General features: G+C 44.2%; 1 protein-coding gene across 1 annotated transcript in view; it reads left to right on the top strand.

The window, feature by feature from the left end:
- Nucleotides 1-15,076, top strand: part of LOC126035442 (E3 ubiquitin-protein ligase UHRF2-like) — a 174,223-nt gene that overhangs the window by 90,173 nt on the left and 68,974 nt on the right. The window contains exon 4 of the mRNA XM_049794007.1: nucleotides 5,313-5,531. Coding sequence (XP_049649964.1) covers nucleotides 5,313-5,531 — 219 coding nt within the window. The remainder of the gene's footprint in view (nucleotides 1-5,312; nucleotides 5,532-15,076) is intronic.

Here is a 15,076-nt window from a genome sequence, read left to right as displayed (position 1 = left end):
GATGATAGTTGCAGGTCCCTTTCAACTGAACTATTCTTAAAAAAAAAAATAATTCTCTAAAATGACAGATATGCATCATGGTATGCTTTCAAAGACCTGGTTCTAAGATTGGTTAATTGTGTAACGTCGCAGAAGTATTTAATTGAGCAAAGGGCAAAAATTTGAGAGTGTGTTTGTAATTATTGGAGTTAAATTATGTTCCTCTTTTGTAGATAGTGTCGTTTTACATGAGTTAGAGATTCAAGGGAGAAGCCATCTGCGAAGCAGAAAGTATAGTCAAGCTGATCTGACTTGCATAGGTGTACCTATGCTTACAAAATGTCAATTTTACTGCATGCGTACCTCAAGATCTAGCATTTCCAGTATAGGAAGACTAAGATGACTGCATCTAACACGATCTGTCACAGGTTTGTGTTCCCAGCCAGTGACCATCTTAAAACATTATGTCTTACCTAATTTTGCTTATGTCACGGTCATTTACTTGATTGGCATGAAATGTTAAAAGTTTGAGCTTACAGGGAGAAAAGTTATTTCAAAACTTTCTAGTGAGCAAGATCTATGCATTTATCAGCTAATAGAGACTTTGGTAAAAGTTAACGGCCTACATATGACAAAACACAAGGCATCATTTGTGACACTTCATATTTACCTTTCAACATCCCACTTCTTTGTTCTTTGAGTGGTAGTTAACATGCACATTGAAGAAGGCTACAGCTGAAGGACAAGTCTGTTGTAATGTTTTGAGATGGGGTTGGGAATGTGGAGTAGACCTACACTGTGTTCCTGAGACTTTGTGTTATGGCAAAGCTCGTTTGATACCCAGCTGTTGTGTCAGGTCCAGTCTGGCAATGCATGCACACAAAAAGGGGGCGTGGTGGGAATCAAACATTCATTTTCTTTCTGATTACATCTGGAACTGACTACTCAGTGATGTTTATTCCCGTATTGTGGTTTAACCCCAGCCAGCAACTAAGCACCATGCAGCCGCTTGCTCACTTCCCCCCCACCCAGTAGAATGAGGGAGTAAATCGGAAAAAAAAGTAAAATTTTTGGGTTGCGATAATAACAGTTTAAGAGGACAGAAAGGAAGAAACTAATGATGATAATGATAACACTAATAAAACTGACAGTAGTAATAATAAAAGGATTTGAATATACAAGTGATGCACACTGCAATTTCTCACCACCCGCCGATCAACACCCAGTTAGTCCCCGATCGGCGATGCCCCCACCCCCACTCCCCCCATTTTATATACTTGATTTGATGTCATATGGTATGGAATACCCTGTCAGCCACTTTGGGTCAGGTGCCCTGGCTATGTCCTCTCCCAGCTTCTTGTGCCCCTCCAGCTTTCTCGCTGGCTGGGCTTGAGAAGCTGAAAAATCCTTGACTTCGTCTAAACGCTTCTTAGCAACAACTGAAAACATCAGTGTGTTATCAACATTCTTCTCATACTGTATCCAAAACATAGCACTATACCCGCTACTAGGAAGACAATTAACTCAATCCCAGCCGAAAACAGAAGTTGCTACCCTGGATTTCAAGAGAGAAAACTTTATGCTATCCAGGGTGCTATTTATCAGTGTCCCCTGGGAATCTGCTTTTGAGGACTTAGGACTCCACAAGTGCTGGTCAGTCTTTAAGAACCAACTTTTAGAAGCACAGAAGCAGGCAATCGCATTGTCTCAGTGTACTGGGTTTGCATGGCAAGGTTTTCGTAGCGGGGGGATACAGGGGTGGCTTCTGTGAGAAGCTGTTAGAAGCTTTCCCTATGTCTGATAGACCCAATACCAGCCAGCTCCAAGATGGACCCGGTGCTGGCCAAGGCTGAGACAAACAGCGATGGTTGTAGCACCTTTGTGATAACATATTTAAGAAGGGGAAAACGTTGCTGTGCGACAGCAATTGCAGCTGGAGAGAGGAGTGAGAACATGTAAGAGAAACAATCCTGTGTACAGCAAGGTCAGTGAAGAAGGAGGGGGAGGAGGTGCTCCAGGCACCAGAGCAGAGATTCCCCTGCAGCCCGTGGTGAAGACCATCGTGAGGCAAGTTGTGTCCCTGCAGCCCATGGAGGACCTCATGCCAGAGTAGGTGAATGCACCCAAAGGAGGCTGTGACCCTGTGGGAAACCCGCGCTGGAGCAGGCTCCTGGCAGGACCTGCAGACCTTGGAGAGAGCAGCCCACGCTAGAGCAGGTTTTCTGGCAGGATTTGTGACCCCGTGGGGGACCCACGCTGGAGCAGTCTGTTCCTGAAGGACTGCATGCCGTGGAAGGGACCCATGCTGCAGTAGTTCATGAAGAACTGAAGCCCGTGGGAAGGACTCATGTTGGAGAAGTTCGTGGAGGACTGTCTCCCATGGGAGGGGCTGCATGCTGAAACAGGGGAAGAGTGTGAGGAGTCCTCCCTGTGAGGAGGAAGGAGCGGCAGAGACAATGTGTGATGAACTGACTGCAACCCCCATTCCCCATCCCCCTGTACCGCTCGGTGGGAGGACGTAGAGAATTTGGGAGTGAAACTGCCCAGGAAGAATGGAAGGGTGGGGGGAAGGTGTTTTAAGATTTGTTTTTATTTCTCATTACCCTACTCTGGTCTGATTGGTAATAAATTGAGTTAGTTTTCCCCAAGTCGAGTCTGTTTTGCCCGTGACAGTAATTGGTGAGTGATGTCTCCCTGTCCTTATCTTGACCCATAAGCCTTTTGTTATATTTTCTCTCCCCTGTCCAGTTGAGGAGGGGAAGTGATAGAGCGGCTTTGGTGGGCACCTGTCGTACAGCCAGGGTCAACTCACCACAGCACCCCAGGATGTGGTTTGCCCTCTTGGCTCCCAGGGCACACTGCTGAATCATATTGAGCCTACTGTCAACCAGCACCCCCAGATTCCTTTCTGCCAGGCTGCCCTCCAGCCGCTCCTCTCCCAGTCTGTGTTTGTGCCCAGCATTACTCCATCCCAAGTGCAGAACTGGGCATTTGTTCTTGTTAAATTTCATTCCATTAATCATTGACCAATGTTCCAATCTATCTAGATCCTTCTGGAAGGCCTCTTGCCCCTCAAGAGAGTCAACAGCACCTCCCAGTTTAATATCATCAGCAAACTTGCTAATGGTGCATTCAACTCCTGCATCTAGATCACTGATTAAAAATATTGAACAGAACTGGCCCTGGAATGGAGCCCTGAGGAACACCGCTGGTGACCGGTCGCCAGCCAGATGTATCCCCATTCACTACAACCCTTTGAGCCACCCCTTCAGCCAGTTCTGCACCCAGCGCACTGTGAACCTGCTCATCCCACAGTTGGAGAACTTGTCCAGAAGGATGCTGTGAGGGACAGTACCAAAAGCCTTACTGAAATCCAGGAAAACCACATCCACCATCTTCCCTTCATCCACTAGGCAGGTGACCTTATCATAGAAGGAGATCAAATTTGTTAGACAGGACTTTCCCTTTGTGAACCCATGTTGTCTGTGCCTGAGGACTGCCTTGTTCTTTAAATGCCTTTCAATAGCACCCAGTATGATCTTCTCCATAATTTTTCCAGGAACTGAGGTTAGACTAACAGGTCTGTAGTTCCCTGGGTCTTCCCTCACACCCTTCTTGTAAATTGGAATAACATTGGCAGGCTTCCAGTCAGCAGGGACCTCCCCAGACTCCCAAGACCTTTGGTAGATGATCGAGAAGGGTCCTGCCGTAACATCCTCTAGCTCCTTCAGTACTCTGGGATGAATCCCATCAGGCCCCATGGACTTGTGAACATTCAGCTGATTCAGCTGGTCCCCTACAATTTCAGTGTCCACAAATGGAAAGTCACTGTTCCCGCATTTGTAGTCCTGTGACTCAGGGGACCGGGCAGCCCAAGGTCTATCAGTATTATTAAAGACTGAGGCAAAAAAAGCATTGAATGCCTCCACTTTTTCTTCATCCCTATTCATCAGGTGACCATCTTCAACAAGTATTAGTCCAATGTTTTCTTTAGACCTGTTCTTGTCATTAATGTACCTAACAAAGCCTTTCTTGTTCTCTAACACAACACTGGACAGTTTTAGCTTTAACTGAGCTTTGGCCTTTTGTGTCTTCCTATCCTATCCTATTCTATTCTAATTAACCTGTTTTAGTTTAAGAGGTTATATTTCTATCTTTTTATAGCAGTCCAACTTCCTTTTCCTGTTGTTATTTTTAGTGTCCACATTGCACAGTTTTTCCAGCACATAGGGTGGCTATGCAGCCTCTATAGTCACTGCAAAATGGCTTTATACAGAGAATTTAAGAGTATGTTGTTATACAGAAGTGACGCCTCCAAAACCTTAAGCACCTCTTTTTTATTTGTTTTGTGCTCCTTAATTGTAGTACAATCCCATTCAAATAGCCCTACTTTAATTGTTCTAAATGACTGTCTCTCAACTCAAAAAGGGAATAGAGTTCTTTAGAAATTATTCATAATATAGCTGGGATGGGGGCAAGATAATCAGGCTTCTAGTTAAAAAAACCCTGCCAAACATCCCAAAATCCATAAATGTCTTTTAGTGAACTGGTTTTTTTTTCTTTCTGTCTATTCTTTATTTCTTATAATTTTGCAACCCTTACTATTACTCATAAAGAGAAATCCTCAAGTAGTGCTTCTCTGATTTAACATAATAGGGTTTTAATATTATAACTGAAGAGAGAAAACACTTTAACACTATTAGCTAATATGTCTATTAGAAAGTGTTGGAAATAGTCCTGATTTTGGTTATGGGTTTCTGCAGTTAGCCATTTTTTTAAACATTGTTTGGTAAATGTAATGTGGACTCTTGCAATCTTCATCATGAGAATTTTTTTATACATGCTTTGTTTTTAGGGTTGATTTTGTTTAATGAGCTAACATTGTCTTAGCTATGTTGTTATTGAAATTGGTGGAAATGTAACAAATATATGAAAGCCAAGTTAAACTAGAATTGAGCAGTTTTGAAGATTCGAGTTTTAATCTTTGTTGCTTTTTCATTGTTGGCTTAATTGAGTCCTTTGACTTTACTGAGAGCAAATTTGATCTGTGCCTATGTGGAAAACTTGAACTTATAAAAAGAAAACATCAAATGCTCATGGATGCTTTTTCTGGATGCTTTTTCTGCTATGAGATTAGTCAAGTCACTAGTCTGCATTTAGACTAATATAAAATTTAGAAAAAACATACTAGATCAAATTTTTAAACAGAGTTAAGCATTAACACTCCCAAAAGTTATTTTGAAAATTGTGCTTCTGAAAAACATTGTCTTTAACTTACTTCTTGCTACTTTGGGAGTACTAATTGTCACTTCTGTTCGGTTTTGCCTTTCAAGGTATCCAGAGAATGGCATAGTAGAAATGGACACCAAAAATCTTCGACCACGAGCAAGAACCATTCTGAAGTGGAGTGAACTAAAAGTGGGTGATGTGGTGATGGTTAACTACAATGTTGAGGCTCCAGAAGAAAGAGGATTCTGGTTTGATGCAGAAATTACCTCTCTGAGAGAAATTTCAAGGACTAACAAAGAGGTTCATGCCAAAATTCTGCTGGGGTAAGATTTCTTTGACTAATACAGAAAGTCTATCTACATTCTTAAACAAGCAAACAAAACCTAAAGCTTTTAGGTTTTGTTTGCTACTCATCATTAGATTAACATACTGTATTTCCACAGCTGAGCCAGGTCTGGGGTTTGTGTGTGAAGGAAATTCCTTTAGAACCTTTGATATGTGCCTTAATTCCCCTAGTAGAGTCTGTCATTTCTCAATAGACCACGATGAACATGCTGAGACAATACTCATCTGATTGGACCGTCCTCTTTTCTTGAGCCATAGAAGCACTATCTGGACTTGTTACCAATCATCACATCCCAAGTCTGCTTCCCCCTCTATGCTGGTTCCATCCTTGGTGTGCATGGGACCCAGAAATACCACATAAGGCAATACTAGCCTCCCATTTCCACCCTTGTTTACTCAATTCAGTGGGGGAAAGGGTGGTCATCTTGTCATGACAGCATAAGGCCAAGATGGATGTCAATGCCTCCCACCTCCCCAAGGGTGTCAGGTGCAGAGGGGAGTTTGGTCATGGAGTGATGAAGGGTTAGAATCAAGGCAGTCAATAAGGTGGTGCATCAAGAAACCATCAGAATAATGCAAGCCAGAAGCCAAGTACAAATATATAATATGATGACTAGAACAAGTAAGAAACCACTCAAAATAAGTATAAAAACTAGGGGAATTAAGTGGGACATCCCTATAACTGTAGCAGACCATCCTAGAAGGGATTCCCACCAACTATATTTGACTATTTTTTAACACATTCCAGGATTTGTTTGATCTCTGTGATATCATGGTGGACAGCTATTAAAATTTGTTGTGCCTGCTCCTTTGCCTGTTTCAATAGTCGATATAGGTCTTCATGTGGCAAAACCCGTTCAATCAGAAATAAATTCATACTGATAGGGGTAGGGGTGATGTGGTGGTAGAGGGTATAGTTAGTTGACAGTACTTGATAAGTGATAATTGGGGCAGTATACTTAAAAATCACAGCCAGATAGGGTGTGATGGGTTGACCCTGGCTGAACACCAGGTGCCCACCAAAGCCGTTCTATCACTCGCCCATCCTCACCTGGACAGGGGAGAGAAAAAATATAACAAAAAGCTTGCGGGTCGAGATAAGGACAGGAGAGATCATTCACTAATTACCGTCACGGGCAAAACAGACTCAGTTTGGGAAAATTAACTCAATTTATTACAAATCAACCAGAGCAAGGTAATGAGAAATAAAACGAAATCTCAGAACACCTTCCCACCACCCCTCCCTTCTTCCCGGGCACAACTTCACTCCCGGATTTCACCACCAACCCCCCCCAGCGGCACAGGGGGACAGGGATGGGGTTTACGGTCATCACACGTTATTTTCTGCCACTTCACCTCCTCAGGGGGAGGGCTCATCACACTCTTCCCCTGCTCCAGCGTGGGGTCCCACCCATGGGAGACAGTCCCCCACGAACTCCTCCAACATGGGCCATTCCCATGGGCTGCAGTTCTTCACGAACTGCTCCAGCATGGGTCCATTCCACGGTGTGCAGTCCTTCAGGAGCACACTGCTCCAGCGTGAATCCCCCACAGGGTCACAAGTCCTGCCAGAAAACCTGCTCCAATGTGGGCTCCTCTCTCCACAGATCCGCAGGTCCTGCCAGGAGCCTGCTCCAGCGCGGGGTTCCCACGGGGTCACAGCCTCCTTCAGGAAACCCACCTGCTCTGGCGTGGGGTCCTCCATGGGCTGCAGGTGGATATCTGCTCCACCGTGGACCTCCCTGGACTGCAGGGGGACAGCCTGCCTCACCAGGGTCTTCACCACGGGCTGCAGGGGAATCTTCGCTCCGGCGCCTGGAGCATCTCCTCCCCCTCCTTCTTCACTGACCTTGGTGTCCGCAGGCTTGTTTCTCTTACATGTTCTCACTCCTCACTCAGGCGGCTGTTTCTCCCCGTACCAACTTTTTTCCTTCTTAAAAAATGTTATCACAGAGGCGTTACCACTATCACTGATTGGCTCGGCCTTGGCCGGCGGCGGGTCCGTCTTAGAGCCGGCTGGTATGGGCTCTCTCTCTCGAACACAGGGGAAGCTTCCAGCAGCTTCTTACAGAAGCCACCCCTGTAACCCCCCCCGCTACCACAACCTTGCCACACAAAACCAATACATAGGGTTGTAAAATACCAGGTACATAGATTAACTAACATAAAGTATGGTTATATGTAGAGTCAATATATACAGAAGGACATGAAGATCATAAAGATACACAGCTGTTCCAGACATAGATGAGTATCATCTCAGTTCACTGAGGTCTACTGAGAAATGACAGACTGCTAGGGGAATTAAGGCACATATCAAAGTTTCTAAAGGAATTTCCTTCACACACGAACTCCAGACCTGGCTCAGGGATACAAGCTTCAATGTCTACTGATTGCCATCCTTTCGTTCCTTGCCAGGCGCATTGTTGATGATGCACAGGATAGATCACGGATCTGGCAATATTCAAATAGTGGATTCCATGAGCCAGATTTTCTCATTTGTCCTGAAAATTTAGTGAATCAAGAGTCATGGGGAATTGGGATTTCTTCTTCAGAGTAGCAGGATGTCAAAGGAGGCAATCTACAAGAAAAGAACAAAATGCATCCTGTCTAGGCTACAAGCCAAGCAGCAGATAGTTATTTGAGTTACTCTTTTAAGAATTCCTTCATACAAATTTGGTCCTAGTACCCCTGTAATTAGAGCTGTGGTGATGGTGTTGGTAGAGGGAATACATGCTTGCACTGTAGTCCCTACAAGAGCTTGTGAAGGTGGCAAAGGGAGGGGTTTCTGTAATAGGTGAGTCTTAGGGATCATCAGTAGCTGCAGAATACGGAAAGGAGAGAGGGGTTAGAACAAAATGGTTGGGTCCTCAAGATCAGACTCTGTCGATGATAGCGGAGATACCAAAAACACAGCGCTGAACGGTAATGGATTGTGCACATCATTCAGGAAAGGAACATTGCAAAGGACATCGTGAATAGGATGTAAAACCTAAAGTGTAAGGGGGCAATCCCCAAGGAGTTCATAAATATCAGAAAAAGCAATTGTCGTGGTTTAACCCCAGCCAGCAACTAAGCACCACACAGCCACTTACTCACTCCCCCCCCCCAGTGGGATGGGGGAGAAAATCGGGAAAAGAAGTAAAACTCATGGGTTGAGATAAGAACGGTTTAATAGAACATAAAAGAAGAAACTAATAATGATAACACTAATAAAATGACAACAGTAGTAATAAAAGGATTGGAATGTACAAATGATGTGCAGTGCAATTGCTCACCACCCGCCGATCAACACCCAGCTAGTCCCCGAGGGGCGATTCCCTGCCCCCACTTCCCAGTTTCTATACTAGATGTGATGTCACATGGTATGGAATACCATGTTGGCCAGGTTGGGTCAGGTGCCCTGGCTGTGTCCTGTGCCAACTTCTTGTGCCCCCCCAGCTTTCTTGCTGGCTGGGCATGAGAAGCTGAAATATCCTTGACTATAGTCTAAACACTACTGAGCAACAACTGAAAACATCAGTATTATCAACATTCTTCGCATAGTGAACTCAAAACATAGCTCTGTACCAGCTACTAGGAAGACAGTTAAATCTATCCCAGCTGAAACCAGGACAGCAAGGAAAGTGGCAAGTAAAGAGTAGAATAGGATAGGATAGAATAATTCAGTTGGAAGGGACCTACAGTGATTATCTAGTCCAACTGCCTGACCACTTCAGGGCTGACCAAAAGTTAAAGCATGTTATTAAGAGCATTACCCAAATTCCTCTTAAACACTGACAGGCATCGACCACCTCTCTAATAAGCCTGTTCCAGTGGTTGACCACCCTCTTGGTAAATAAATGCTTCCTAATGGCAAGTCTGAACCTCCCCTCACGCAGCTTTGAACCATTCCCATGTGTCTTATCACTGGACATCAGGGAGAAGAGATCAGCACCTCCCTCTCCACTTCCCCTCCTCAGGAAGCTGTAGAGAGCAATGAGGTTGCCCCTCAGCCTCCTTTTCTCCAAACTGGACAAACCTGGAATCCTTAGCCGCTCCTCATAGGACATGCCTTCCAGCCCCTTCACCAGCTTTGTTGCCCTCCTCTGGATGCATTCAAGGACCTTCACATCCTTCTTAAATTGTGGGGCCCAGAACTGCACACAGTACTCAAGGTGAGGCTGCACCATTGCTCAATACAGCAGGATAATCACCTCTTTTGACCAGCTGGTTATACTGTGTTTGATGCACCCCAGGATGCAGTTTGCCCTCTTGGCTCCCAGGGCACACTGCTGAATCATATTGAGCCTACTGTCAACCAGCACCCCCAGATTCCTTTCTGCCAGGCTGCCCTCCAGCCGCTCCTCTCCCAGTCTGTGTTTGTGCCCATCATTACTCCATCCCAAGTGCAGAACTGGGCATTTGTTCTTGTTAAATTTCATTCCATTAATCATTGACCAATGTTCCAATCTATCTAGATCCTTCTGGAAGGCCTCTTGCCCCTCGAGAGAGTCAACAGCACCTCCCAGTTTAATATCATCAGCAAACTTGCTAATGGTGCATTCAACTCCTGCATCTAGATCATTGATAAAAATATTAAACAGAACTGGCCCTAAAAAAAAGCATGGTCTCATTCCCAATATGAGGCTTGCACACCTTGCCACCCTTTGCTACCATAATGAGGATTGCCTTTTCAGGAATGCCTAGGGCCAAATAGTATTTCCATGCTTTGAGGTGCTTTGGGTCAGGGCCCTATTGCACAGGCTTAGGGGGATTTTTAATTACGCGGACACAAGGGGGTTTGGTGGTAACTATAGATGCATCTTCAGGGAGGTGGGAAGATAACCGAATGGGCATAGCAAAAACTACCTCTTATAATACCTGGGTGCTGCACCTGTAAAGCAAGCGCCTATTGAAAATAAATGGGCTCTGAGTGGATCAGGACCCTTTTTGACTGGTGGGTGCCACTGGGCCTCAGTGGGACATCCCCATAGGTCTTCCTTTACCATAGGGGCTACATCTAAAGTGCAGTTGATAACCAACCTATCTATGCGGAGTATGAAAAGGAGAAAGCCTTGACGCTCTATAAGCACTGCTCAGCAGCAGCCAAAACACTGGTGTGTTATCAACACTGTTTTAGTGACAGATCCAAAGCACGACACCATGTGGGCATCTATGAAGAAAATTAACTCCATCCCAGCCAGACCCAGTACACCTGTTTAATTTTAGGAACTTGGGTATAGTTCTTCAGAAATTCAGTAGTTTTTTGCAGAAATTCAGATGACAACTTTAAATAGGCTGTGACATTGCTTATTTTCCCCATCTTAAAGAATGCAGTCTTTACATTCTCCTTGAAGAATTCACTGCTAGCCTTCTCTCTTGCTAGCTTTCTTTGTCCCTTTGACACAGAGTACTTTTCTTACCATATGTCGTGGTTTAACCGCAGCCAGCAACTAAGCACCATGCAGCCGCTCACTCACTCCCCCCCATCCAGTGGGATGGGGGAGAAAATCGGGAAAAAAAGAAGTAAAACTCGTGGGTTGAGATAAGAACGGTTTAATAGAATAGAAAAGAAGAAACTAATAATGATAATGATAACACTAATAAAATGACAACAGTAGTAATAAAAGGATTGGAATGTACAAATGATGCACAGGGCAATTGCTCACCACCCACCGACCGACACCCAGCTAGTCCCCGAGTGGTGATTCCCTGCCCCCACTTCCCAGTTCCTAAACTAGATGGGACGTCACATGGTATGGAATACACCGTTGGCTAGTTTGGGTCAGGTGCCCTGGCTGTGTCCTGTGCCAACTTCTTGTGCCCCTCCAGCTTTCTCACTGGCTGGGCATGAGAAGCTGAAAAATCCTTGACTATAGTCTAAACACTACTGAGCAACAACTGAAAACATCAGTGTTATCAACATTCTTTGCATACTGAACTCAAAACATAGCACTGTACCAGCTACTAGGAAGACAGTTAACTCTATCCCAGCTGAAACCAGGACACCATATCATATTCACAAAGGAAATGAAGGCAGTTGGATTCAGTCTGTTGTCTCCAGCTCTGTAGGAGGATGGAGACATGGGGATGCATGTGTTACCAAGAGTGAAACTGATGTTACAGTGTAACTTGAAGTGAACATTTGTTTTTAGCTAAGAAAAACTTTGCTTTAGTGGTGGCACCTCATAAATTTCACCACAACAAACAGTATCGTAATTCTAAAAATATTTTCCTTAAAATTATTTTAAGCATTGTCCTGGTTTCAGAAGAAACGGCTTACTCACATCTGGGAGTCCTAAGGCCGGGGCCGACATCAAAGCCTTTTTCAGTAGCTCAAAGGCTCGTTCGGTCTCCTTGTTCCACTCAAGGTGTTTCTGCTCAGTGGCTGTCAGCGCATACAGTGGTTTAACAAGCAATCCATAATTATGGATCCACAATTAACACCACCCCGTCATTCCCAGAAAAGTCCATAACTCTTTTACTGTCTGCGGTCTCTGAATTTGGCATATTGCCTCTTTACAGGCCTGTCCCAAAGTTCTTTGTCCCGCACTAATTTTGTAGCCCAAATAATTCACTTTGCATTGCATTACCTGTGCTGCCTTCTTGGATAACCGGTACCCTTGAAGTCCCAGGAAATTCAACAGACTCACCGTCCATGTCATACAATCTTTCTCTGTTTTGGTGGCGATCAGGATATCATCCACATACTGCAACAGCTTCCCCTCCTCAGACGGGGCTTCCCAGGTTTCTAAGTCTTTTGCAAGCTGATTGCCAAAAATGGTAGGACTATTCTTAAATCCTTGTGGCAACACCGTCCAAGTGAGCTGGGTCTTTCGACCACTCTTGGGGTTTTCCCATTCAAATGCAAATAATTTTTTGCTGGCTTCATGGAGAGGGAGGCAAAAGAAAGCATCCTTCAAATCTAAAACAGTAAACCAAGTCAATTCAGGTGTTAATACGGTCAACAGGGTATATGGGTTTGCCACTACCGGGTAAAGATCTTCAGTTATCTTATTCGCCGCCCGTAAGTCTTGGACCACCCGATATGACCCATCGGGCTTCCGAACAGGTAATATAGGGATATTGAATTCAGACTCACACTCTTTTAATAATCCCAACTGCAAAAATTTTTCTATCACTGGCCGGATTCCTTCTCTGTCTTCCTTCTTTAGGGGATATTGTTTAATTCTTACTGGCTTTTGGCCTTCCTTGATCCTAACTTCAACAGGTGGAGCACTTTTCGCTCTTCCAGGTGCATCGGTAGCCCATACCCCTGGGTACACTTGGTTTAAGATATCCTTGTTAATGCTTCCTTCTAGGGGGAGACTGGTTAAGGTTAGGCTCAATATTTGAATATATTGCTGATCTTTTACCTCCAGAGTAATTTCTCCCTTTTCGAATACAATTTTTGCTCCCAATTGTTCCAACAAGTCCCTTCCCAAAAGTGCCTTTGGGGAGTTGGGCATATATAAAAATTTATGAATGCCCCACTGTTTTCCTAATTTATATTCTAAAGGTTTACAAAAATATGCCTTTTCACTTTGGCCAGTCGCTCCTTTCACCATGACATAATCATTTCCCAGGGGTATCAAAGCTTGATTCAGAAGAGAGTATGTTGCTCCTGTATCTATCAAAAATTCTACCTCTTGTTGTGTTTTCCCTAGCTTAATTATAACCAGTGGATCCGCTAGGGTAGATTCCCCAGGTTCCCGTCAATCTCCCATCACATGGGCTACTGTTCTTCCTGTTTGAGCCCTCTGATCCTCCTTTTTCCTTGGGCATTCCTTTTTCCAATGACCAAATTTCTTACACAAAGCGCATTGATCCTTGCCCAGTCAGGGCAAGTCTCGTCTAGGCCCTCTTCCTCTTTCTTCCTGGATAACAGCCATTAATTTCCTTTGCCCTTGCCTATATCCTTCCTCTCTGTTACTAAATACTCTCCATGCTTCATCCAAGATTATTTCTAAATTCCTATCCTCTGTAGGGTGTAATTTCTGAAGTTTGCACCTTATATCCCCTGTAGACTGACCCAAAAACAGGGAGACCAATTGTTGTACTCCTACCTCTGACCCAGGATCCAGCGGTGTGCTGCGGCGCATTACATCCCTCAGTCGATCCAGGAATTCGGATGGAGACTCGGAAGGACTCTGTTTAACTGCATATAAAGCTGACCAATTTATAGTTTTGGGGATTGCCCTCTCCATTCCTTTTGTAATCCAATCCTGATACCCCTGCAATCTTTCCATATGTGCAGATCTATTAACATCCCACTTTGGGTCTTGGAGAGGGAAATATTCCTTAATGTCCCCTCCTGTAATCTTATAATGATCTTCAGCAAGGTTCCCTGCTGTTTTTTAAAATCAGCTGTTTCTCTGTCTCAGTCATGTATTCCAATAATAGCTGTATATCCTTCCAATCAGGGTTATGCTGTTTTACAATAAATTGGAAATGCTTAGCTACACTTATCGGATCTCTCATATAATCTTTTGCAACCTTTTTCCATTCCCCTAGGTCAGCAGTAGAAAAGGGTACTTTGATTAACATTGTCCCACCATCCGGCCCCACCGCCTCTCGGAGAGGTACTTGTAAAGCTGTTGAGATAGTTTTCTTCCTAGTACGGGAAGATACAGGACTGCTCGGGGGGGGGCGGAGTTCTATCCAAGTCTGCATCCTGTTCCTGTGGTCGAGGGGGAGGCTTAAACAAATCAGTTAGATCTTGTTCTAGTACCTGATGGATTTTATTTGTCTTTGTACATCTTTGTCCAATACTACATGCCGAACAACACTGCCTCAGTTTACCCCTAAGCTCCTTGTTGTTTTCTCGCTCAAGTGCAAGCACCATGGGGTCCTGTGGGGGTACCATTCCACAGTCCCTTTGCCACTCCGGATGGTTTCGGAGGGTGAAAAACATGTCTGCATATGAAACCTCATCCCATTTTCCTTCTCTCCTTAAAAACAGCATTAGTTGTAATAGAGTATTATAATCTAGTGACCCATTAAGTGGCCACTTAGCATCACTTTCTAACTTATACAACGGCCACCATTGATTGCAGTATTTAATAAGGTTCTTTTTACTTTCCGTACCTCCGGTCCCAACAATATCTTTCCAGTGGGCAATTACACAACCCAGAGGACACTTCCTCAATATTCCTCCTTGATTGTTTCCCATTTTATAACTCCTCCTAATGATTCTTAAGTTTGATTTTGGCTTCTCCTTTTAATAAGCTTCCATGCAAATTTTTTCTTACACTTCTTTATAGTCTTCCCCAGTTTTCCTCCCACACGTCCCAATTTTCTGCAATTAAATTTTCCTTTACACACCAATCTCACTATTTCGGATTCTTAGTGAGCTCTTTCCCAATCATAAAAGTGTGGAATTTGGAGAAAACACTCAAGGCAGTCTGGTTTCCGTCTGCTAGATGTACAGTACCAGCTTCTCCCCCAAGATTTACACATCAACAAAACCCAAGCCGGATGCTAATTATCATATAGTCCAGTTGCAAGCCCACATACAAAGGAGGGAATCACCCCTATTAATATG

This window comes from Accipiter gentilis, chromosome W (genome assembly GCF_929443795.1).
Source record: "Accipiter gentilis chromosome W, bAccGen1.1, whole genome shotgun sequence".
Taxonomy (NCBI): domain Eukaryota; kingdom Metazoa; phylum Chordata; class Aves; order Accipitriformes; family Accipitridae; genus Astur; species Astur gentilis.
This window is presented reverse-complemented; position numbering and strand designations above follow the sequence as displayed.